General features: G+C 34.2%; 1 protein-coding gene across 4 annotated transcripts; it reads left to right on the top strand.

Moving 5' to 3' along the window:
- Positions 1-1,619: 1,619 nt before the first annotated feature.
- Positions 1,620-11,991, top strand: LOC128556232 (baculoviral IAP repeat-containing protein 8-like). 4 transcript variants are annotated; one of them, XM_053540603.1, is made up of 9 exons: positions 1,620-1,704; positions 6,461-7,488; positions 7,796-7,947; positions 8,109-8,136; positions 8,700-8,849; positions 8,975-9,150; positions 9,247-9,433; positions 10,853-10,948; positions 11,286-11,991. In XM_053540603.1, exons 2-9 carry the CDS (start codon positions 7,128-7,130, stop codon positions 11,474-11,476), a joined length of 1,341 nt encoding a protein of 446 aa, XP_053396578.1. In that variant the 5' UTR covers positions 1,620-1,704; positions 6,461-7,127; the 3' UTR covers positions 11,477-11,991. The 4 variants fall into 4 exon arrangements, with proteins under 4 accessions (XP_053396578.1, XP_053396575.1, XP_053396577.1 ...); XM_053540600.1 differs by lacking the exon at positions 1,620-1,704 and adding an exon at positions 3,239-3,384; XM_053540602.1 differs by lacking the exon at positions 1,620-1,704 and adding an exon at positions 4,244-4,579.
- The last annotated feature ends 14,590 nt before the right edge of the window (positions 11,992-26,581 follow it).

The raw sequence follows: 26,581 nt of genomic DNA, 5'->3' as shown, positions 1-26,581 counted from the left end.
GAAATGGATTGTTCTTGGCAAACCTAAAATTATATTTAATTCAAATATATGTTTTAGGTTCCCCTGGACAAAACATTCCCTGGCCGTTTTCCTTGATCTGCTGATTTTGCTGCTGTAATATGATAGGTTAAAGCGTAAGTAATTGTATGCCAAGTATTGATACATTTCTATATACATTGCGTAGAGCCAATTTCATTTAAATTGGAACATGGCTATGATTCTTTCATTTATCAATGTATTACTTTGCTAATTGACAGGTGTTATGTAAGATGTTACCCGGCTAGATGTAAACAAATAAATATCGTCACCTTAGCGCAAAAAGTAAATAAGTCCTGCTTTAAAGTGACTAACCCACACGTAGTGAATTGTGACTTTTGAAGAAAAACTAGTATAAAGTAATTTATCATGCAACTGCTATGCAAATATGTGTAATATCACTTGCTTGATGTTTTATTTCTTACATCAGCTTCCTTCCACATCGAATTTTTAAATTACTACAGATCCAGTTTTGATGTTGCATGACTTTAAAAAAAGAAAGAAAAGAAACAAATTCTGTAATCTCAGTTCATTTGCTTAAATATGCTTGTCTCCACATTTATCACACAGACAATATCACTTAATGACGTCAATGTGGAACGTTCGTTATGACATCACAATGTTTACATTCCATAAGATCAAATCTTGGAAAGGTTTACAATACACTTGACAACTTACTTACTCTTGATTTATGCCTAACTTAAGGCATCCATTTTTGTTAATTAGTAGCAAAAATATTTCTGTTATCATTATTTCTTGGATCAGTATAAATTTAGTGATTACATTTTTAAGTATTTCTAAGTCGCGAACTGGAAATGGAAATTTCCAGGGCTCTGGACATGACATTGTTGTCTGAGTCAAATGTTTAATAATGTGGAAATTAAGCATGTTTTGATTTATTCAAGAGGATGATTTTTACGCAGATAAGAGTTCATTGATATTATATTTTTATAAGAATATCAGAAAGTCAATAGAAATTGTCGAAGTACTGTATGGACACATGTCATACCAAAGACGTAACAAAATGGTACTAGCAGCTTCCTCGCTTGGCGCTCAGAATTAAGGAGATAGTGCTAGGACTGGTCAGCCCGGTGTCAATAAAATGTGGCTGGGTGGGGTATCATGCCACGTGTCTACGGCGTGATATTCCGGTGAGGCAGCACTATAAAGTTGGACATTGTGCTCACTGCTACAAGTAGACACCGTCGTTTATATGACCCCAGGGGAGGGGGAGGGGCATGCCCCCGGAACCTCTAGCTGTTCGGCTATTTTTCTATTTCAGCCTGTTCAACAAAAACTTATTGGCAACCCTGTATTTGTAAACGGCTAGCATCCGCACAAGTCACATCAAATACTAAGTGTATGAAAACACATTTTTGTCATAATGAAGTTCGGTCTGACCCCCTCTGAGAAAATTGGCTGGATCCGCGCATGCTAAAGACAATAATGTGCTGAATTCGTTTTAGATTATTGTTTTATTTAGTTAATTTTCAAAACATCATTACATTTCTATACGCGGTATCTATACTTGTACGCTCTAGATATTGATTATCATGTTCTCTCTGTCACCTGATGTTTGCAAGGTGCTCGCTGAATGCAGGGAATTTCGTTTCATTTTAAACCGGAAAACCCTTAACAGAAATGGTGGACGAATTAAGGTCAATATAGGTAAAGTTTGATTTTATAAATTCTTACACCATGATGTGTAAAGCATGATGTGTAGTTTAGTCATTTTAAGTCAATGTAGTTATCCACTTCTTGCGTTGAGGTGAAGATATCTTGTAATCAAACTAAACTAAGTCTATATTTCAATCCAATATATAGTGTTTGTAGTTTAACTATTAAGAGTATGATCAGACATAATGATTGCAACAGCGCTGTTATGGACAATTTATCAAATATGGCACAGATTTATTGTTAAAAGGTAAACGTTTTAGAACCTAACGACAGTTTTCAGATACAATAATTATTATACATAATAATAAATTAATATTATGTGAGATAAGTGAACAGACATGCTTTAGTACTGTGCTATTTTTTAACCTGTCAAATGTGCATACATTATACGCTCTGTGCGTTCGATATTATAATATTCGGCCCAACTCTGGTGCTATCCGTATGTTTTACGGAAATAAATTTTGGTTAAGTGTCTAAATGTCATTATTAGTATTGTAAGTGAAACCCTTTCTTGTCGTTCGTATCGATGGCTCAGTGGTTACAACACATGGCTTTTATGCGGGAAATTGCTGGTTCGAGCCCATAGATGAGAACATTTTTTATTTTCATTTTTAATTGTTTATTGGTTTATATGTTTTAAATTACAAAGGGACACGTGAAAATTAAAATTCACGGGCTTCACGTTTAAATGTGTTTCGTACTGAAATTAGAGCGATCGAAACTGAATCATGAATATAGCTTGTTTTAATTTATATGTATGAAATTGTAATATACTGAAATAAACGGTGAATAAAAATGATATTAAAGAAAAGAAATTAGAAAAGAGATAAAAATTAAAAAAAAATAGTTGTAAAAATACAATGGAGAAAACATTAGATAAAATATACATGTACAAAGTGTTTGTGAAAACAAATACAGATACTGCAAGGATTCGGTCTTAAGAGCTCGAGGTTTCATGCTACTGACAGTGACCACTGAGCTATCGTGACTATCGAACCTCCGTATACACGCTTTAAATATAAACCATTTTAATTGCAGGTTACTTTCCGTACACTGTACGGAATATACCGAAAATCAACCGAAGATTAAATAAATATTCTGTGCACCGACCATGTAATCGATATACATTTTGACAGGTCAATAAAATAGTACAATAAGCAGATAGAAAAAGAGTGCTTGAAACTTTTTATGATTTATAGTAATATTTCATTTACGATTTTGGAACCGATGAGAATTTTCAATTATAAAGTTTTTGTTTTTGTGTGTATTTGGAAATGTCAGATATCAAATAGCTAATTTGTTAATTATTAGAAACATGATTACAATCCCCAAACAAAAACATATTGTTACTATGTGAGAAAACTTAAAAAACAACTAAAAATTAACTTGTTGTGAAGAGTGAATTATTCATTCATATTCCTTTGTAAGCAAATTGCTATGACGATGGTTTGTTTTTACACAAATGTTTCTGATATTATTGGTTCAGAATGTGGGCTGATTAATCGATACGGTTTATACATACATGTGTACATTTTATCTATCGTTACTGTTTGCCTTAGTTGAATCAATGTGCATGACGTCTTTTAACTATTTATATTTTGTGCGCTGATTATTGTTTAACTAAGGAATATAATTTTTTAAAAGAGAACATTTGACACTGGATAATTTCAAGTATGTCTTTACCATATTTTACAACTCACACATATTAAATCGAAATTGTAACTTTTAGTTCAACTATTCGAATAATGAGAGCTATCCTACTCACCATTGCGTCGGCGTTGGGCTTGTTTAAAATTTTCGTACCACTCCACATTGGGTCGAAAAGTGTCAAAACCTTTTGGTATACAGATTTGAAACTTATAACAATTTTGTAACATCACACTGTTCATTATTTTTAGACAAGAGTACATAACTCCATCAAGAATTTTGTCTGAATTGATTATCCTGTAGCGATAAGGAGCCAACAAGATGAACCATGGGATTGTATTATCCATTTAAATCTTAAATGACATTTTAAACAGAATCGATTTACTTTTTGATAAATAATTCAAGGACATATTTTAGTTTGTGTCGCCTCTCAGTGGTGTTGCTCCAAGCTAATGAACGCATGGTACCTAAACAAATTGATAACCTCTTAAGAGTGGTAATTTGTATATAAAATAGCACTTTTGCATGCCTTTATGGAATCGGACCTGTCAATTAACTGAAGAAACATTTATATATGTGCCGTGCCATGAGAAAACCAACATAGTGGGTTTGCGACCAGCATGGATCCAGACCAGCCTGCGCATCCGCGCAGTCTGGTCAGGATCCTTGCTATTCGCTTTCAAAGCCTATTGCAATTAAAGAAACTGTTAGCGAACAGCATGGATCCTGACCAGACTGCGCGGATGCGCAGGCTGGTCTGGATCCATGCTGGTCGCAAACCCACTATGTTGGTTTTCTCATGGCACGGCTCATATAATAACTATAATGAAATCAGATTTAGTCGCGTGACTCTTTATATCTATAACAAAACCTTATACACGTATCTAAAAGTGCATTTTTGATTGGGAAAACTTGTAACTATGCCCATATTCTCACATGATATGATTAACTTTAGGTAATGATTAAGTTCCACGTGTATCTTTATTACATAATAGTCATGAATGTTCAAACGCCCTCTTTTAAGTTCAATGATTGAATGAATAATAGCCAGTCTACATGCTCTAAGTGACTTTCCGTTCTTCAATTGAAATAATCAATATAAATAAACATTTTAAAACCATCATTTCCATTTAGAATACACACCTTTTGAAACGGAAAATATAAAGGAATAACATACTTAAAATTGCTATATAATTGTTTGGGATTACTAATGCAAAGGGTATACTTTGAATTTGATAATATTTCGTAAAATTCCGTCTATTATTAGAAAGTATTTTTCCAACGAGGAGGACTAGTAAATGAATTCGTTATGTTAATTGGAAAATATCTTTTATTTATTTTTGTTTACAAATATATAGTGTTTAACTTTTCATTTAATAACATTGCTTTTGACTTTGGAGAAAACCCAAACTTTCATGAAATACTTCCATGAAATGCTTAAGTGATGAAGTTGAAACTCTGGGGTATTTTAACAGTCATAAAAACATTTATCAATGCTATCAGGAAGTAATAAACAATGTGGCCTTTTAAACTAAATGCAGTCATTCATTTAGATAAAGTTAGATAAATATTCATACCAAGAAGTACATGTCACAGTTATATGTAATAAATATGTATCTACTTTATGAGGATTAATCTATGTGAATTAAAATCTTGGCAAAGACAAATTGTAAGTATGTCGTGAAAGTATTTCTTTAAATATATAAATATGTCTACCAGACTATCTATTTGCAATGTTCAGATCTATGACATATCATAATATGGGCGACTTCTTCATAACATACGAGCCTACTTGACAAATTATACGTTTGTTTCTTAAAATAAACATGTCTAACTAACTGACACGATTGAAATTGTGATATGGCGTACCGGTTTATTATAGTCGCTCCTGCTAAGATTAATTTATTCCATTTAGTTTTTTTCTTGAGTGTTTAAATCATGAACTCGGCGTACAATGAATGATTTTTTTTATGGTTCGCGAGTGATATATTTCATTCAAACTACCGGACTGTTTTGAATTCATACAATCTATTGATTTATCAAAATAATCCATATCATATTGAAGGTTAGTCAATCGGTTGAATTATAGTATAGTCTAATATATATATATATATAATGACATTAATTAAGTCAACGTGAACTTAAGACTACATAAGCAATAACAATGAAAATCGATCAAATACATTGCAAGTAACGAATAAAGTCGCCGTTTCGATACTATATTAAATCGCATTCATCAATCATTCTCAACACTATGTTAACTTACGCTTTTATATATATATATATATATATAAAGCGTATGTTCTATTCCGCTCTTTTCTGTAACTAATCGTAGAAATGTTTTTTTCAAATATAGATAAGCATGAAATTGGGGCATCTGATGCATTTTTGTCTAAATTTTAAGGTATGGGTGAGGTTACTTCCATCATTGGGGTTGGTGGATTGGGATGGAGGGTCTCATCCTGAACATTTTTAAATATAGGCATGAAATGGAGGCCCCTGGTGCACTTTTGATCTACATTTTGAGGTACGGGATGGGTGCTCCCATTATTTTATGGGTGTCAGGGGGTCTCCCCTGGATACATTTGAAATATATATAGGAAATGGTGGCCTCTGGTATATTTGTTTGTCTGAATTTAGAGGTACAGGATGGCTACTCCCATCAGTTTAGTAGGGCTAGGGTTGTGGGGTCTCCACCTGTAAAATTATGAAATATCTGTATGAGATGGTAACCTCAGGTGCATTTGTTTTGTCTAATTTTGATGTAAGGGAAGATGTATTCTCGTCGTTTTAGGGGGTTCCGGGGTATTCCCTTGGGAAATTTTGAAATATATGAATAAAATGTTGGCCTGTGGTGCATTTTTGAGTCTGAATTTTTGAAAAAATAGTTGGGTGCAACTGGATCAGGACCTGCAATAAGCAATAGCATGAACACATACTTAGGCCCAATAATGTGCGTTTTGCAGAACAAATATAAAATGGTTGTTTTAATCTAATGCTTCATATTTATATAGTCCAGAGATCTCCCTATCCCTTAACTTCAAAGCAATTCTGTTTAATATGTATTTTGCAATAAACATTTTTTGTTGATCCCTTTCAGGTAGAATTGACAATATCTACTTCAAAAGTCATTGCAGAATAACAAAAGATTCTAAATGTTGCATACACCATGATCTGATCTATATATACAGGGACATGGTGGGATTTAAGGCACAAATATTTCCTGCTAGATATACTGTAACAGAACTTACCAGTTGGTATTTTAAACGCTTGAAAACGGAGTCGAAGGAAAACAATTCGCGTTTCCTATCTATAATCTGGAGACATATAGTCAAAGGTAGACAGTTGACCGCACGAGATATCCGTGAAGCGTGTGCATTACATTTATATACTAGCTGTAGGGACGGTACCCATCCAATGCTAAATCGGAGGACCATCGACAGAGGGAGATTTTAGTTTCTTATTTTAATTGTGTGAGTTAATTAATAGAAGGTGAGATTTACTATTCTATCAAACCATAATGTATGAATCGCATAAGTTATTGGTTGTATTTTGAACTAACAAAAGTGATTAAGACTTTTGTATACACAAAGCAAGAGCCAGAAGCGGTAACATTACAGAATATTTTTCTGTAAAAATGTGAATTAGGACAAATCCAAAGTTAGTAAGCGTACCTATTTCTTTCTAAGGTAATTTTTCACTGCATATTCAATCAAATATATTTTTGTAACCATACATTTAACAATCCATTCTCTCTTTTATTGCACATGTACATCATGAACTTTGATATACCTAATACATGCTTTCCTCAGCAAGTTTCTGTTGAACAAGCTGCTGAAGATAAAAGTGACATTGCTTTTTCAAACGGTGCTTCATTTTCTCCACTTAATGTTGAAAGTGTCAGTTCAAATAATTATCAACAATTAAAAAGGAGACATGTTACATCTGGACAAAGTTTGGAAAATGCACCAGGTACAAACGTGGTAGCAACAAATCTACATAGACCAACTAACCCATCCAGGCACCCGGAATATACAGACTATAGTCAAAGACTGAGGTCTTATGCAAGATGGACTTTAAGAAATCCTGATTCAGTTAGACTTTCTGAAGCTGGATTTTTCTTTACAAGTATGATCATGATATATTGGATTATGACTTTAGTTTTAAGGAATGTTTCATTTCATTTTTGCGGTGGTAAAAATATTAAGTATCATTTGAATAGATATGGAGGGTTCAGTTAATGCCTACTGTTTTGTTCAATTATTTCACAACACATTGTTTCAAGTATTGGACAAACAAAAATGATACAGAACTTTTCATTCGTAAATTTCAAAATTTTGAAGAAACAAAACATTTTCGGCAAACATTTGAACAAATGTTTTCTTACTTGCAAATTGAAAATCAAGTTGTATTTTAAGACCTGCTCTCATTTCAGATCAGTATGACTTGGTACGTTGTTTTCAATGTGGTATAGGACTTAAAGATTTCTCGGAAGGAGACAATCCATTGATGGAGCATGTACGACATTCTCCAAACTGTCAATTTCTGGCCGAATATTTGGGAACTGAAAGATTATCTGCCATTAAGGTAAACATGTTGAAGGTCTTAATAGTATTTAAGAGCTGTATGATTAGTGAATATTCAAAAAGGCGTGTATATTTCTTGCATTTATCACACACGATGTCATGGTGACATATGATAAAAGGTACATTTTCTATTATTTAACGGATTCATTATATATCTTTTAGATCAAGTGCCAGACACTACAGCCAACACGTAAGTCCATTATAACATCTGTACCTATTTACATATATATTTGATCATCCTTTTACATAAACGGCGATACGTTAATTGAATGTAGCTAGAATTTTTATGCATGCAAAATAGCAGGATACGAGGGAATATACGGTTTTAAATTTATTCATAATAAAATATCCTTATATAATTCTGAAGCCTTGTGAGAATCGCCTGACGACAACTTTATTTTTAAGCTTTTGCTTGTCTGGATGTCGGTTGTAATAACTTTTGATTTTTGCCTATAGTTTCCACCAATATTCCTAATAAGAAACCTCCTTCTGATACCTCAGAGTGTCTATGCTATTTCACAAGTGCCAACTGAATCCATACATTTATAATAATGGTAAATCTGAACAAGTTTATTGAAGTAATCATAAATAAGGATAATGATTGAGGTATCATAAGATAAACATTCTTGTACGATGCATGCAGGGAGGTTGGGGTGAAGGGAGATTCTTTTGCTAACATTTTCTTTATCCTATATCTACATAAAGTTCCTTGTTATATCTGAAATGTTTTGTATTACTTTATATTTTTTACAGAGCAGTTAATTACAAACACAGACTCGAACTTACAATACCGGCATCCCGAGTATAAAACTATGCAAGCCCGTCTTTCATCTTTCGCTGGATGGCCAGGACATATGATTCAGACACCTCTGCAGTTGGCAGAGGCCGGACTCTATTATACTGGTAATGTTATACGAGGTTGTACAATTACAAATAGTGTGCTTACTTTAAAATTGTTAAATGTAATATTCATCAAGCAGTGATGTTATTACAGCTTTTTTCATATTATTTTATTTATATATAATTAGGGTTTGAAGACCAAGTGCGTTGTTTCATGTGCGACGGTGGATTGCGGCGGTGGGACCCGGAAGATGTTCCGTGGACAGAACATTGTCGTTGGTTTCCGGATTGTCCATTTGTCAGGGAAATGAAAGGCGAAGAATTTGTAGCGCTTGTTCAAGCATCAGCAAATTATACAAGTGGGGTAAATGAATATTTACACGTTATTTAGATGTACATTTTCACACATGTTCATATGTATAATTGTTGCAAACAGTACATTGTTCCTCATTCTATTTAGGAAAATGAAAACTCAACAAACGAGCAACAGGTGTTGGATGGTCAAGATATTACAAATACAATGGAGCAGATGTCACTGAGAGATCCAGTGTTCAAAGCTGCTCTCCAGGAACATAAAGACATATGTCTAGAAATGGGCTTTCAGCGGACAGATATCAATGACGCTGCAAAAGAGTTGATAAAAATGGGTTTGTACTTTTCCTGATAATTTAGATATCGTATTGCGTTTGATTTGAAAATTTCGTTAAACATGGCTGATATGCGACGTTTGAATATTTTACTCGTGAACAATGTTTAAATGCCGTCAAATTTATAACCAGTGATTAATTCAATTAAAAATAAATACGTAAATTTGAACAAAAGTTACAGGCTGTATTTTAGCTTTATATTTATGAATACTATGTTTTAATTTTTGCGCATTTGCGTTCTGGTATTTGAAATTAATCGAAACTAGAATGTGTCTGTAGGACACAGGGTGTGCCCTCCACTGGCGCATTTGTCACAAATAAGGGGAAATCATTCAAATGTTTGCAGTCTTAATGGGGTATAGCCTGAAAAAATGAAATGGATTCATTATTCTGTACCATATACTTTTTGATCTATGAGCATCACAAACAACAAATCTACTATTTTTGCTATTTCAAGGGCCATAACTCTGTAATAAATGCTAAAATTGTCAAGAAGAATGCCAAGTGTACAAGGTCACATTATGATAAAGACTCAAGCAAGGTTTCATGAATTTACATTAAATACTTTTTGAGTGAGGCACATAATTAGGGAAATTGTGCATTTTTTTACTATTTCAGGGGCCATAACTCTGGAAATAGGGGGTAGACCCAGATGAAAAATAAGAGGTGCGCAAGTCCATATCATGATAAAGATTCATACAAGGTTTCATCAATTTATATCAAATACTTTTAATAGAAATGTGCATTTTGACTACTTCAGGGGCCGTAACTCTAAAAATAGGGGGCTGAGTCAGACGAAAAATAGGAGGTGCGCAAGTTCATACCATGATAAAGACTCATGCAAGGTTTCATCAATTTATATCAAACACTTTTTGAGCTAGGCGTGTCGCAAGGTGAAAATGTGCATTTTTGACTATTTCAGGGGCCATACCTCTAGAAATAGGGGACGGATCTAGAGGAAAACTAGAAGGTGCGCAAGTTCATATCATGATTAAGACTCATGCAAGGTTTCATGAATCTATATCATTAATTTTTGAGCTAGGCGTGTCACAAGGTTAAAATGTGCATTTTTGACTATTTCATGGGTCATAACTTTAAAATTAGTGGGTGGAGCCAGACGTAAAAATAGAAGGTGCCCAAGTTCATATCATGATAAAGACTCGTGCAAGGTTTGATTAATTAATATCAAATACTTTTTGAGCTAGGTGTGTCACGAACTTCGGACCGACGGACGGACGCACGGACAAAAGCAAATCTATATGCCCCCACCACTCATGGGGGGAGGGGGGGGGAGCACAACAACCATTTTCAAAGCAACACCACCAAATTATATTAATTTATACACTTTAGATGTGAAATATTATTATCCGAATATTATCTTTTTTCACTTTCTGTTCTCGTTTATTTCATTACCGATAGGAAATGTCAAACCGACTATTGATGAACTATTAGACACAATCGAGGTTCGCAAAGAAAGACAACTAAGAGAAAACGCACTAGCAATGAAGCACAATGGTAAGGAACTTCTTTACAACCATATTAGTAGAACTGAAACTATTTACAGCGCAAAGAAAAAGGTGTAGAGATTCCTATGGTTTTATGCGATTGTTTCTCTTTTGTGAAAATAAAAATAAAATAAAAATCTCTATATCATATATTAGATGATACAGCTAATATTTACTGTATAAATCTGTTTCTTAGTACCATTTAGTCAAGTTCTTTAGTTTCCCTATACGTAACCTAATTACTTCTGTAAAATATCAGCAATATGAGTAGTAATGATTTCATGAAAATGTAACAATCAGTAACACAAAAAGGCAAATAATAACCACCTTTATACGTATATTTTCAGAGACTCCTTTTGAGGAAAATCAACGGTTGAAAAGTTTGATTATCTGCATGACATGCGGCAAAAACAACGTAAATGTTCTATTTCTGCCCTGTACGCACCATCGATTGTGCATGGAGTGTGCAGAACCAATGACAAAATGTCCAGTATGCAAAATATTCATACGACAAAAGATCCGGACATACTTGGCATAAATCAAACCAGAAAGAAATGTCGAGTTTTCAGCAAAAATCATTCTTTATCTGACATATGTTTTCTATTCATATGCCACCGACTCAACGTTGCTTTCTAGTTTGATTTATTCCAAGTAAGAAAATATGTGCAAAATAGGACTTTGTTTAATCTTTCGAAGCATTTGCTCATTTAGATGATTACGTGGTCCCATCACTATTAGTTTTTTTTCTATTTCTATATACTTGTATGAATTTGTGTAAGTGATATGATAAAATGACAAATACTGAATAAAATGCAAATTACTGATTCATTTATGAATAGTTTCATCTGTTTATCATAATTCCAAGTACTGAAAGTCAAATGCTTCAAAATGAAGGAAATTAATTAATTTAATTTGGAATATTATCTCACCTTTGTGTATCTGTCTGTCAGCTTATCTGTCAAAAGGTCATTCAATAAAGAGTTCAAGAACATTAATATTTATTTATAAAGCACTACATGAATATCGATGTATTAAATAAAACACAAATGCTGACTTTGATTTTTCTTATATACATCTTGTGTGTCTAAAACACTTACGATTTCAGGGCTAATTTTGCATGATTCATTTAAGACTAAGAACACTTTTCATTGTAAATGAACGTTATTATTACAACGAGTTTACGTATTTACGCAGTTGTTAAGTACAAGTTCAGAAACTGTTTATGAAGCACTTTTCCTTTCCATTATTGCAGGTCGCTTTCGATTCAATATTAAAATTATCTTCTAGTTTAGGAATAGGTATGTGCATGTGATTTTAAGTTTGAGTAGGAACTTTTATGTGCGCAATATTGCTTAACTCTTTGCCTGCTATTAAAGTCAGCCATTAGACTTGTAGATAATGTTCTGTTTTACCCTCATTGTAAAATGGATCTTGGTAACGGACAAATGTGTGTTTAAGTGATTACATGAATTACATTTATAAAGTAGATCTTGCACGTCTAATACATTCAACCAAGTAACCAAAGAATTTCCCCTAAAGGAAAACAAATGCTTATGTATATATAGTCATGTAGTTCTTGAAAGAATGCAAATACTGTAACGCTGTATCCTGATCAAAAGCGATACTTGCTATTCGACTGACAAATGAGAGAATGAGAGATCTACACTTTGTATAAAACATTAAATATCACTATCGTTACAAAGAATATTTATATGCTTAGTACATCTAGAAATGCAACCTTTAACGCTCGATGTTTTCTTACTTTCCTTTATTATATCCTTGTACATGTATATTTGAATTAAATCAAAGGGCCAAATTCAACAGAGCCAACAAGCACATAATTAATAACGTATAACCACCATTTGCATTTACCAATGCAAGGCATCGTTGGCCTAAAATATTGACCGTAGACCTATCGTTGCGTTTCTAGATGTACTCCGTATACAAACCCCATCTCCAAATACTATTGTTTTCTTCGTGTATTTTGTACCACTACATCACCAAATTAACAATGGTAATTCTTCTAGGGACTATATTTTATGCGTTAAAAATATAAACAAGACTTTCTAACAGAGTTACCGACATGCATTCAAATACAACGTCTTCTCTAAGTAATAGGAGAAAGCTTGACGGTCGGTTCATGGTTTTCGGACATATAACTCATGAAAAGTTTCACAGATTTAAATAAGTTTTGGTACACAGGTGTAACATTATAAACGATTTCCGGATGATAACTTGGGCCTAGGACCACAAAACATAATAGGGAGGTTGATCATGACCAGCAGATGACACCTACTGATTTTGAGGTTTGACTTTGACATTGGCTTACTTCTGTGAAAAGGCCGTATTTTGGAGGTATAATTCGTGACTCCTGTGACAGCTGTAGTAAAGATTAAATGTGATTTTATAAATAAATTTGTAAGAAAAAAAAGAAATACAATGATATATTTATCAAATTAAGGGGAGGTAATTAATAAACAAATGAAATGCATGAAACTAATATGGTACTAAGAAACCTATTTTTAATTAAACACTAGAAAAAGTTATCTTTACAGTTGGCCAATGCACAGCTGCACTTCATATCAACCTAATGTGTTTCAACCATAGTAATGATGCATTTACCTATATATACCATTGTTATAAATGTGGCTTTAGTTTGCATTCTGCAAGTCTACAATTTATATCTATCAATACCATCTTACTGAAAATAAAATTATGCTGATATAAAAACACACATGTATTGTACTTTATCATATAAATGGGAGGTAATTTCATGTACAAATAAAAAATGAAAATAAAGTTATGTCTTGTAATAGCGGATATTTATGCCAAGTTATTTAAATATACAACAGTGTATTAAAAATTACAAACCAGAAAAAAAAGTGACCTTTACATTGGAGCTCGGAGTCTGTGTCTTACACATCATACACCAACTAATTATTGGACATTTATGCAAGTAATTTGAAATTTGTGTTATCGAACGGAAAAAATAGATCTTTAACCTTTTAAGTGTGACACAGACCTTGCTGCTAGAGGCCTGGGTCTAGCACATGACACATCAACTCATTATGGGGAATATGTGTGCCAAATAATTTTAAAATCCCTTGATGAATGGCAGAGTTATGGACAAGAAAAGAAACAGATCCTGTTAGCCTTAAACCTCTGAGTGTGACCCTTACCTTAGAGCTAGGGGTTGGGGTGTTGCGTATGACACAGCGTCTCGTTATTGGTAACATTTCTGCCAACTTATTTCAAAAGAAAAAAAGTAAGGGTACACAGGCAATGTCGCCACATATGAAACCGATATGATAATCGTATGATTTTCACATGAGACCTTTCATATGCTAATCATAAAAAAAGAGCCGCATATGATAAGCATATGATATCGATTTATGATTCTCATATGAAAATTTTATCAGTTTCATATGAAATGATTAGCATATGAATTTCATATGCAAATTGAAAGGCCTAGCATATGATATGGGCATGATACCGATATCAAATTCATATGTTATCTCCTTTCATATGCTAATCATATGCGTCTCCTTTTTTATGCTTTTCATATGCGAGCTCCTTTCATATGCTACTCATATGATTCTACTTTTATATGCTTTTCATATGTTATCTCTTTCATATGCTACTCATGTAGTATTCTTTTTTACGCTGGTCACATGCAAGCCTTTTTCGTAAAAACATTTTATGGTCCATCTCTGTTGTTGGTTGAAAAGTGGCATCTCTTTCTCGAAAAAGACTGCTAAAGCAGGCTGGAACAAAAATCATCTTTAAAAAGAAAAACAAATTCAAAGGAGTATTGATATTTCCATCTTTATTTTGATTCTTCTTTACAAACGAAACCATTGTGATTTGTTTACATTCAATAATGAGTATGTTTAACAATTACATTTAGGTACAATTTATGTATTATAATTACATTAAGTAACAAAGTTTTACACAGAAAGCATGTGAATTAAAGTTTTACAGAAATATGGAACAATTCAAGAAAATAAACTCCGAGTAACACACAAAAGGAAGTACAAAATAAACAAGTATCTACAGATTTACATAACAGCATAACATGTGTCGTCAATACTAATGTAAAACGAAATTTTGTAAGAGTTACCAACGTCCCCCAACAAGGGACGTTTTTCACAAAACATACTACATCTTCTATTTTATAGGGCAACATACTAAAAATGTATATAAATCATTACTATGTATCATATAATTCATAAAACATTATGCACATGTAGTTTGAAAAATGTCTGTGAATGCTTTCAAATGTTTTTTTTTTCATTTTAAGATTTAATGTGATTTTATTCTTAAACTGGCATGGAAAAATAAATACAAATATAATAAAATAGTTTATCATATTAAAGGGAGGTAATTAATAAACAAGAGAGCCATGATGGCCCTATATCGCGCTCACCTAAGTTAAGTTGCTTCCTTGAACAAATTTCTTTGCTAAAGCATCAAAAACAAAAATAAGTAGGCCAGTAGGTACATTCATGTTCACTGAAAGTCAGTTTTAAGGTAAGTGTGCAAAATTATACATGTCATCCAAATTCTAAGTCTGTATCTTTAACAAGAGGGTCATGATGACCCTGGATCGCTCACCTGAGTAATATGAGCTATATGTTTCAAATGTCAAACTGATGATTTTTTAGATTTTTTTTGGAAGATTTTCCGATGTACAATCAAGTAACCCCTGGGGCGGGGCCAACTTTACCCCGGGGGTCATGATTTGAACAAAGTGTGTAGAAGTCTACTAGGCAATGTTACATATCAAGTATCTAAGCCTTCTGGTTTATTTTTAGAAAATTTTTAAGATTTTTCTATGTACAATCAAGTAACCCCATGGGACGGGGTCAGTTTGACCCTGGGGGTCATAATTTGAACAAATTTTGTAGAAGTCTACTAGGCAATGCTACATGTCAAATATCTAAGATCTAGGCCTTCTGGTTTATTTTTCGAAATTTTTTGAAAATTTTCCTATGTAAAATCAAGTGACCCCTGGGGCGGGGTCAATTTTAACCCCAGAGTCATGATTTGAACAACTTTAGTAGAGGTCCACTAGGCAATGCTACATGTCAAATATCTAAGCTCTAGGCCTTCTGGTTTTTGAGAAGATTTTTTAAGATTTTCCTCTATAAAATCAAGTGACCCCTGGGGCGGGGTCAATTTTGACCCCGGGGTCATAATTTGAACAAACTTGGTAGAGGTCCACTAGGCAATGCTTCACACTAAATATCTAAGCTCTAGGGCTTCTAGTTTTTGAGAAGGTTTTTGAAGTTTTTCCTTTCGGTTGCCATGGCAACCAGAGTTCCGCATGGAATTCAATTCTTTGAACAATTTTTAAAGAAGACCATCCAAGGAACATCCCTGTGAAGTTTCATTAAAATTGGCCTGTTTATTTAGGAGGAGATGTTTAAAGAAAAGTGTGGATGGCCGGACGCCGGACGGTGAGCGATTACAATAGCTCACCCCGAGCACTTTGTGCTCAGGTGAGCTAAAAACAAGAGTAGGTCAGTAGGTCAAGGTCACAGTCGGGTGTTATGAGTTGGGGTCATCTTTTAAATATAATTAAACAGGAAATATAATCAGATAATTCTTGAAGTATTTTTTCCTATATAACTCATCAATAGACCCCCGGGGCGGGGCCTCTTTTCACCCATGGGACATATTTCAAACAATCTTGTTAGAGATCAACTAGGTAATGATACAAACAATATATCAAAGGCATAGGCCTTGGACTTTCAGACAAGAAGATTTTTAAAAAAAAATTCCTATATATGTCTATGTAAAACTAGGGAACGCCGTGGCAGGGCCTTTTTTCACCCCAGGGGAATAATTTGAACAATCTTGGTAGAGGATCACAAGGCAATTCTTCATACTAAATATCTAAAGCCTAGGTGTTGTGGTTTCAGACAAAAAGTTTTTTTCCTATACAAGTTTATACAAAACCATGTGACCCCCTGGGTGGGGCCATATTTCATCCTAGGGGAATTATTTAAACAATCTTTTTAAAGGCCAACTCTATGATGCTACATACCAAATATCAAAGGCCTAGGCCCTTTTGTTTTTGACGAGAAATTTTCAAAGTTTTTCCCTATATAAGTCTATAGAAATAATGTGACCCCCACCCCAATGGCAGGGCCATATTATATCCTAGGGTGATAATTTGAACAATCTTGGTAGAGGACCACTGGAATGATGATGCTACATACTAAATATCAAAGCCCTAGGTCTTATAGTTTTGGACAAGATGATTCTCAAGTTTTCCCTACATGGTTCATACAGGACTTGGCAAAAAAAAATCAAGGACTTTTCAAGGACTTTTTATCGATTTTCAAGGACCATTTTAATCGCTTTAAATCTTAAATTACAAAACCATTTAGGCTCTTAATAAGGCATTATGATAGAAGAAAAGTTACAGAACAGTTTTATTTTCCATAAGCTACAATAGCATATCTTAACCTTAATGAGATCTTCAATGGGATTACCTTTTATGAGCTATATTTGCCTGTATACATACTTAGTACATGTTTCTTATAAGTCTTTCAAGCTCTCAAGACTAGTTTTCAATTTGTCCTCAAGGGACTTCACTTCTTGTTTTCGCGTGTGATTTCAACGCACCTTCTCCCATACTTCCGACATCAATGAGTTTATCACATACACTTATGCTTGTCTGACTTAAACTCCTTTAACCACGATGAATAATCATCCTGTGTAAGCCATTTATTGGCGAAACTACATTTATTTTTTGGGCCACTCATTGTTGTTGTTGATAAGTCACGCTACAATGACCTTGCGCATAATATTTTAACGTTGTGAAAATCGCTATTCCGTATCTAACTTCCGTACCGAAACGGTGTTCAACTAGCGTTCCCTCCGTGGGTGTGCATGTATTTTTATTTTACACCGTTTTTTCGCTCGTTTTGAATTATTTGTTATCTATTTTTTGTATTTTTCCCCTACAATACGATTGCACCCCCGTTTTTAGCAAAATTTAAGGACTTTTCTACGTTTTTTTCAAAATTCAAGTACTTTTTCAGGGGATTTTTTGGAAGAAAAAAATCAAGGACTTTTCAAGGACTTAGGATCAAATTCAAGGACTTTCAAGGACCTGTGCGAACCATGCCCTATATAAGTCTATATAAACCATGTGACCCCCGGGGCAGGGCCATATTTGACCTTAGGGGGGTAATTTGAACAATCTTGGTAGAGGCCCATATTGTTGTTAGATGATGCTACATACCAAATATCAAAGCCCTAGGCCTTGTGGTTTAGATAAGAAGATTTTTAAAGTTTTTCTTTTCGGTTGCCATGGCAACCAGAGTTCTATACAGAATTCAATTCTTTGAACAATTTTTTGAAGAAGATCATCCAAGGATCATCCCTGTGAAGTTTCATCAAAATTAGCATGGTGGTTTAGGAGATGTTGTTTAATGGAAAGTGTGGACTAACATTGGACAGTGAGCAAAGGCTCAGAGTGAGCTAATAAATGAAATGCATGACATTTACATGCTACTACAAAACTTTGTTTTTAAATAACACACCAGAAAAAAAGTTAATTCTACTATTTTTCAATGCAGAACTGCACTACATATCAACCTATTATAAAGGTATTGCAACTAAAGTAATTCTCTATTTACCTATAATTATATACCATAAAGTTATATCCTGTGTTTGGGTTTTGCATTCTGGATTTCTACAATTATCAATAGCTTTTTATATCTACATGTATCATTACAATCACCTTATTTAATAATTATGTCTCCCCCAGGAGACATATTGTTTTTGCCCTGTCCGTCCGTCCGTCCTTCCGTCACACTTCATTTCCGAGCAATAACTGGAGAACCATTTGACCTAGAACCTTCAAATTTCATAGGGTTGTAGGGCTGCTGGAGTAGACGACCCCTATTGTTTTTGGGGTCACTCCGTCAAAGGTCAAGGTCACAGGGGCCTGAACATTGAAAACCATTTCCGATCAATAACTAGAGAACCACTTGACCCAGAATGTTGAAACTTCATAGGATGATTGGTCATGAAGAGTAGATGACCCCTACTGATTTTGGGGTCACTCCATCAAAGGTCAAGGACACAGGGGCCTGAACATGGAAAACCATTTCCGATCAATAACTAGAGAACCACTTGACCCAGAATGTTGAAACTTCATAGGATGATTGATCATAAAGAGTAGATGACCCCTATTGATTTTGGGGTCACTCCATCAAAGGTCAAGGTCACAGGGGCCTGAACATGGAAAACCATTTCCGAGCAATAACTAGAGAACCACTTGACCCAGAATGTTGAAACTTCATAGGATGATTGTACATGCAAAGTAGATGACCCCTATCGATTTTGGGGTCACTCCATTAAAGGTCAAGGTCACAGGGGCCAGAACATTGAAAACCATTTCCGGTCAGTAACTTGAGAACCACTTGACCGAGAATGCTGAAACTTATTAGGATGATTGGTCATGCAGAATAGATGACCCCTAACAATTTTGGGGTCACTCTGTGAAAGGTCAAGGTCACAGGGGCCTGAACATTGAAAACCATTTCCGGTCAGTAACGTGAGAACCACTTGACCCAGAATGATGAAACTTCATAGGATGATTGCTCATGCAAAGTAGATGACCCCTAACGATTTTAGGGTCACTCTGTTAAAGGTCAAGGCCACAGGGGCCTGAACATGGAAAACCATTTCCAATCAATAACTTGAGAACCTCTCGACCCAGAATATTGAAACTTCATAGGATGATTGTTCATGCAGAGTTAATGACCCCTATTGTTTTTGGGATCACTCCGTAAAGGTCAAGGTCACAGGGGCCTGAACATTGATAACCAGTTCCAATCAATAACTTGAGAACCACTTGACCCAGAATGTTGAAACTTCAAAGGATGATTGAACATGCAGAGTAGATGACCCCTATTGATTTTGGGGTCAGTCTATTAAAGGTCAAGGTCACAGTGGCCTGTTCATGTAAAATCATTTTTTGGAAATAACTTGAGAACCACTTGACCTACAATGTTGAAACTTAATAGGATGATTGGACATGCAGAGTAGATGACCCCTATTTATTTTGAGGTCACTTGATCAAAGGTCAAGGTCACAGGAACCTGAACAGTGACTTGAGAACCACTAGGCCAAGAGTGTTGAAATTTAGCGGGATTACTGGACATGCCAAGTAGATGATCCCTATTGCAGCCAACCATCAGTGTCTCTTTGACTTTCGCTCCTGACCCCTATTGACTTCTTGCCTATAGGACTTTGCATTGGGGGAGACATGCGCTTTTTACAAAAGCATTTTCTAGTTATAAACATAATTTCATTTTTAAATTAGTGGGAAAACTGACATAAAGCACAGGTATTGTACTTTTATCATATAAAAGAGAAGAAATTTCATGTACACAAAAAAGGTAACTTAAGTGTCTGTGACCTTTGTACATGACACAATGTCTTGTAATGGTTATTATGTATGCAAAGTTATTTAGATATACACCAATGCATAAAAAAGTAACAGACCAGATAAAAAAATACCAAAATGTTTCATCTCTAAAGGTGACCTTAACCTTGAGTTAGAGGTCTGAATCTTACATGCAACAAATTAATTTGTTATGGTGACTGTGGCAAGTTACTTGAATATAGTAAAGTTACTGACAAGACCAACTAGAACTGTGGATGAATATTGCATCATAGCATGAGTCTGTGTTAAAAATATCAAATAATCAGAGAGGTACAGATAAAAATTTAAGTATGAAAGGGGCATAATTTGGTCAAAAATACAAATCAAGAGTTACAGGGATTGTTACCACACATGCAGATGACGATGATTATAAATAACACCTTTTAATTTCAAGTCATCCTTTAAAGTACCAAAGATATGTCTATAAACGAATTTCAAAACAAATTAACATGAAAATAATTCCAAGTATAACAACTTTGTGACCTTGACCTTTGGTATAATGGGCCCAGTCCTTGCACATACTTTGTTTGTATGCTGGACAATGCTTTATGTGAACTTACAGTAAGATATAAGCAATAATAACAAAAATATGACAGAAAAACAAAGGTTGCCAAAAAACTTTAACATTTAAAATAACCTAAATATAACACCTTGATGACCTTGACCTTGGATATAATGGGCCCAGCCCCTGTACATACTTTGTTTGTATGCTGGATAATGTTTATGTAAAGTTACAGTAAGATATAAGCAACAGCAACAAAGATATGACAGAAAAACAAATGTTGCCAAAAAACTTTAACCTTAAAAATAACCTTAGTAAACACCTTGGTGACCTTGAACTTCGGTATAACAGATCAGCCCCTACACATACTTTGTTTTTATACTGGACAATGTTTTTTGTGAAGTAACAGTAAGATATAAGCAATATTAACAAAGATATGAGAGAACAAGAGCTCGTAGAACACGAAATGCCCCTTGATGCATTCAGTAATTGCACAAGGACAGAAATTATTTAGTCACTGAGCATAAAAGTGCATTGTTCTTGGTCAAGGTGACCTTGACCTTTGACCTCAAAATCAATAGGGGTCATGGGCCCCAAGCATTCTCAAGTTTTCATCCATACACATTTTAACTGTTCCTGGTCACTGTGACCTTGACCATTGACCTAATGACCTCAAAATCAATAGGTGCCATCTGCTGGTCATGATCAACCTCCCTATCAATTTTCATGATCCTAGGCCAAATTGTTCTCAAGTTATCACCCTGAAACCATTTAACATTTCTGGGTCACTTTGACCTTGGCCTTTGACCTATTGATCTAAAAATCTTTAGGGGTTATATGCTGGTTATGATCAACCACCCTATCAACTTTATGAACCTAGGCCAAAGCATTCTTGAGTTATCATCCAGAAAACATTGAACTGTTCCTGGTCACTGTGACCTCGACCTTTGACCTCAAAATCAATAGGGGTCATCTGCTGGTCATGACCTACCTCCCTATCAACTTTCATGATCCTAGGCCCAAGTGTTCTTGAGTTATCATCCGGAAACCGTTTAAATGATCTGGGCCATAGTGACCTTGACCTTTGACCTACAAATCTCAAAATCAATAGGGGTCATCTGCTGGTTATGACCAACCAACATATCAACTTTCATGATCCTACGCCCAAGCGTTCTTGAGTTATCATCCGGAAACGGATTTGTCTACATACCGACTGACCGACATCTGCAAAACAATATACCCTTCCTTCTTCCTGCCAAAAAAACTTTAACCTTAAAAATAACCTAAGTATAACACCTTGGTGACATTGACCTTGGGTATAATGGTCTCTACACATACTTTGATTGTATACTGGAAAATGTTTATGTGAAGTTACAGTAAGATATAAGCAATAGTAACAAAGATATGACAGAAAAATGAAGGTTGACAAAAAACTTTAACCAAGAAAGGTAAGCCGCACCAATGACGGGGCGAGTAGAATAGTTCCCCTATTCTCCGAATAGTGGAGCTAAAAATTGTAATGTAATACCTATGTTTATAATTTTCTATTTTGGTATTTCTTTCGGATAATTAAGATTTTAACTGTACATCTCAAAAATCAGAAGAAACTTGTCAACTTTGCAGCAGCTTCGGTGTGTAAAACATTAGTTAATATCGAAGTTTAATTACCAGGTTGACAGGAAGTGAAATAACGTGTCTGCTGTGTTTTCCTGTATAACACTTTATAAACTCAATATACTTGTGATCGGGGGAGAGACTGCCCAAGTGGCGGGCTAAGGGACTTGTTCCCGCTCTCATGAGCTGAAACTTAATAAGCTTTGTTAGAGCTAGTTTGAAATATATTTATAATTAAGAAATGTTGTTAAATAGATCAGTAAACAGAACTGTTTTAAAAGACTTATTGAACATTGATAATATTCATGAAATTAGACTGAACATTTATAAGTTACTGTGTGTTTCTCTTCGTAGAAAATAAATGTTAGAACTGTCGTAATGTGTTGTGTTCAAGACAAGCTTCAGGTACACAGACCAAGTGTTACGTTACAAAATGACTTTCATTTCTGTACGTCAAATTCAGGTTTTATTTTATCAAACATGCATAACTATCTTAAGTCAAATAACTCTTCCTACATTCTGAACAGTCAAGCTAAAAAATGGGACAGGTCAATAAATGAATAAAGGATGCTACAGGCTAAAGTAAAAAGGGAAAAACTTTAAAAATGTTCCTGCCTGAAAGGATCATTCCTGTGAAGTTTGGTGTAAATCTGCCCAATGGTTTTCAGAAAGATTTTTAGAAATTGTTGACACACAACGCACAACAGGCATTGAGCGGTCACAAAAGGTCACCTGAGCCATTGGCTCAGGTGAGCTAAAAGAAAATAATCCAGGAACATTTTCCCTATTGTTTGATGCAAATGTATTCAAAATGGAGCAATCCATTTTTGAAATTAATCAATTTTTAAAACCGAACAAGTGGGCAAATACGGTGACTCCTTGTTTACTGCAAAAGACAAATCTAATATCTTTAACAGACAGAAAACATGTTTCAATCAGAAAGACATGGTTGTTCTAAGGATGATCATTTTGTTTAACTGGATAGAAATTTTGTAAACATTTACCAGTCAAACATGACAAGGACTCATTTAAACATGTTAACATGGAGCCTTATTAAATAGAAGAAAGCAATCACAAAAAGATTCTCAACAACCTTCTTTAAATAATTCACAACAGAAAATACATTCTTTGAAAATAGTATTGAAATGCAACTTAATGATCTTGAAGATTTAGTAAACTGTTTCTTAAATATGTTTGATGAAAACTGAATCATTGACTTCACAATATGCTTTGTTTCTGTTCTTTTGCATAGTAATGTGCACAAAAAAAAGTTAAGCAATATTTCTACAGCACAACTTGTGCATTTTCTCAAGATTAACAAAAAAAAACAAAAACAATCTGATATGATATATTTTGACAATACATGTAATTATAACCCAATGCCTGTGGTGTATAGTAATACATCAGACTGTAGATATCATGTTACTATTACACTATAAACAATTTGTCTCAAATCTCTTTAACAAGGATTCTTAAATAAGTGTGTCTATAGTGACATACAATATCTAACAAGTTTAAACAGTAAAGCTATGTCAAAAACAAAATGTAATTATTGTTTGTTGAAGAACAATTTATCTAAAACAGAAAAATAAACATTAGTCTGTGTTCGACCCTGATATTAACTTCTAAGGCTATTAAAATTTTGTGTAATTATATCCATTTTCTTCTCAAAACACTTTTAATGATTAATCAAGCCAAGACTGATAAGGTCAAAATATAATGTGACTTTTTTAAGATTATCTAATTGGTAGCCATCCCAAAAAGGAAAATATTAAACAGTATCATACAACTTTAAGATCAAAGTTGACTTTTCAAAAGAAATTTAGAAGACTGCGGAGTTGCTTGTTGCTATATGCAATGAAACGTTTACTAGTGAATTGCTGTTCAATCATGGCATTGATGAATCAGGAATTAACAGTACATGATGTGATCATCTGCAAAAGTTATCATCTTTAACAAATTTATACATGATACTAATGCCCAACAGTAAAACAGTCACAGCTTATAATTTTTTATGTACTATAAATGTGCATGGTTAGAATTCAAGTGCTTTTTAGTGAGTATAAAAAATTCATAACATAACTTGTAGACAAATCTAATGTTTGATACACAATACAACTGAGGACATAATTCATACTTATTCCATATTATACATAATACAACTTTAAACATTCATTATAACTTTTCATACTTGATCAACAAATTACAACTGTGAAAGCACTCTATACTAAATCCATGACACTGTTGTGTGTGTACTTTATACTTACTCAATGACACAACTGTAGATGCACTTCATATACTTACTCCATGACACAGCTATGGAATTACTTCATACTTACTCAAGTATAAAACTGTGGAGGTACTTTATACTTACTCCAAAATACTACTGCTGGCATACCTCATGCATTCTCAACTAGTTAGCTTAGTAACATAGACATATTTCACACTGCCACTTACTCCATGACACAAAGTTCTGTTATCATACTTTATAAATACTACACAATACGACTATAGTCAAACTTCAAGTTCATACTTATCCCACCATACATCTGTAGACATACTTCATACTTACTCCATGATACATATGTAGATATACTTCATATTTACACCATGACACATCTGTAGACATACCTCATACTTATTCCATGATACATTTGTATACAAATTTCATACTTATCCCATGATACATCTGTAAACATACTTCATACTTACTCCATGATACATCTGTAGACATACTTCATACGTATTCCACCATACATCTGTAAACACACTTCATACTTACTCCATGATACATCTGTAAACATACTTCATACGTATTCCACCATACATCTATAGATATACTTCATACTTACTCCACCATACATCTGTAGACTACTTTATACTTCACAATACAACATACTGTATAGACATATTTCATACTTATTCTACGATATAAACATGGTTGTACTTCAAAAGTACTCCATGACACAATTGTGAACGCACTTCATACTTACTCCATGACAATGTATTCATAATAATTACCATAGATGTACTTTAATATATCTTTAATATACTTACTCTACAATACAACTGCAGTCACACTTCATACTTACTTACTCCACAATATAAATTGTAGAAATACTTCATATTTACCTTCTTACGCCACAATACACAAGCAGACACAAATAAAATCATGTTGTAACCAGGCAGGGGTGGCAAATTCAGTTGTCCGTATTGCCCAGGTTGTCCCAAAGCTTGTACGACAAAGTGAAATTTGACCAGAATTTACTATATTTATAACTATCATACGGACATGTAAACAAGAGCTGTCAGTGGACAGCGCGCTCGACTATTCTCAGTGCTTGATAGTATAATATAAGCAATGAGTAAAACTTTAACATTCCAATATTCTAAGTCGAAAAGGGGCCATAATTCAGTCAAAATGCTTGATAGAGTTGCCTCCTCCTTTTTACAGACTGGGGTCATGATGGTAAACAAGTATGCAAAATATGAAAGCAATATCTCAATGGACTTTGAAAATATTTGGGGTGGTACGCTAACTTTAACATTTGTGTGACGCTCACACCAGGGCGAGTAGGATAGCTTCCCTATTCTTCGAATAGTCGAGCTAAAAATAGCAATTGGCAAAAACATGCAAGTCAAAATCAGATTCCGCCACCCCTGCCAGGCTGCACACTATGTAAAAACATCATCAATTGTGCGTATCATGTAAAGCACCACGAATGAATACATATTTACAGCAGATCGAAACAGAAAGTCAAAGAAATGATAAATGCTGTCGATTCCATTTAAGTTAGCACCAGCAAAATTTTGTGATACTGAGTTTGGGCAAAAGTCACATGCACATTGCAAGTATGCGAGCTTAATTATTCCAACCCTGCATGTAAAACGATTTATTATCACACACAATTGTGACAAATGCCAATTTCTTGGCATTGTTTTCAAAATAATCGGAATACTGATATAGGCTCAATATAGGGTGTAAAAAATTGTTTGTTTCTGACATCCCAACCTATCTTAAATTTTTGGCCCAACCCTTTAAGTTTTTATAGCCTTGG

The sequence above is a fragment of the Mercenaria mercenaria genome, chromosome 4, assembly GCF_021730395.1.
Source record: "Mercenaria mercenaria strain notata chromosome 4, MADL_Memer_1, whole genome shotgun sequence".
Classification (NCBI taxonomy): Eukaryota; Metazoa; Mollusca; class Bivalvia; order Venerida; family Veneridae; genus Mercenaria; species Mercenaria mercenaria.
The sequence above is the reverse complement of the archived record's forward strand: the minus strand, read 5'-3'. Positions and strand labels throughout refer to the sequence as shown.

Coding starts and splice junctions, on each gene's coding strand:
- LOC128556232 (XM_053540603.1), top strand. CDS start 7,128: ATGTACATCATGAACTTTGATATACCTAATACATGCTTTCCTCAGCAA. Junction 8,137..8,699: donor CCAGACACTACAGCCAACAC/GTAAGTCCATTA, acceptor TATTTTTTACAG/AGCAGTTAATTACAAACACA. Junction 9,434..10,852: donor AAAAGAGTTGATAAAAATGG/GTTTGTACTTTT, acceptor CATTACCGATAG/GAAATGTCAAACCGACTATT.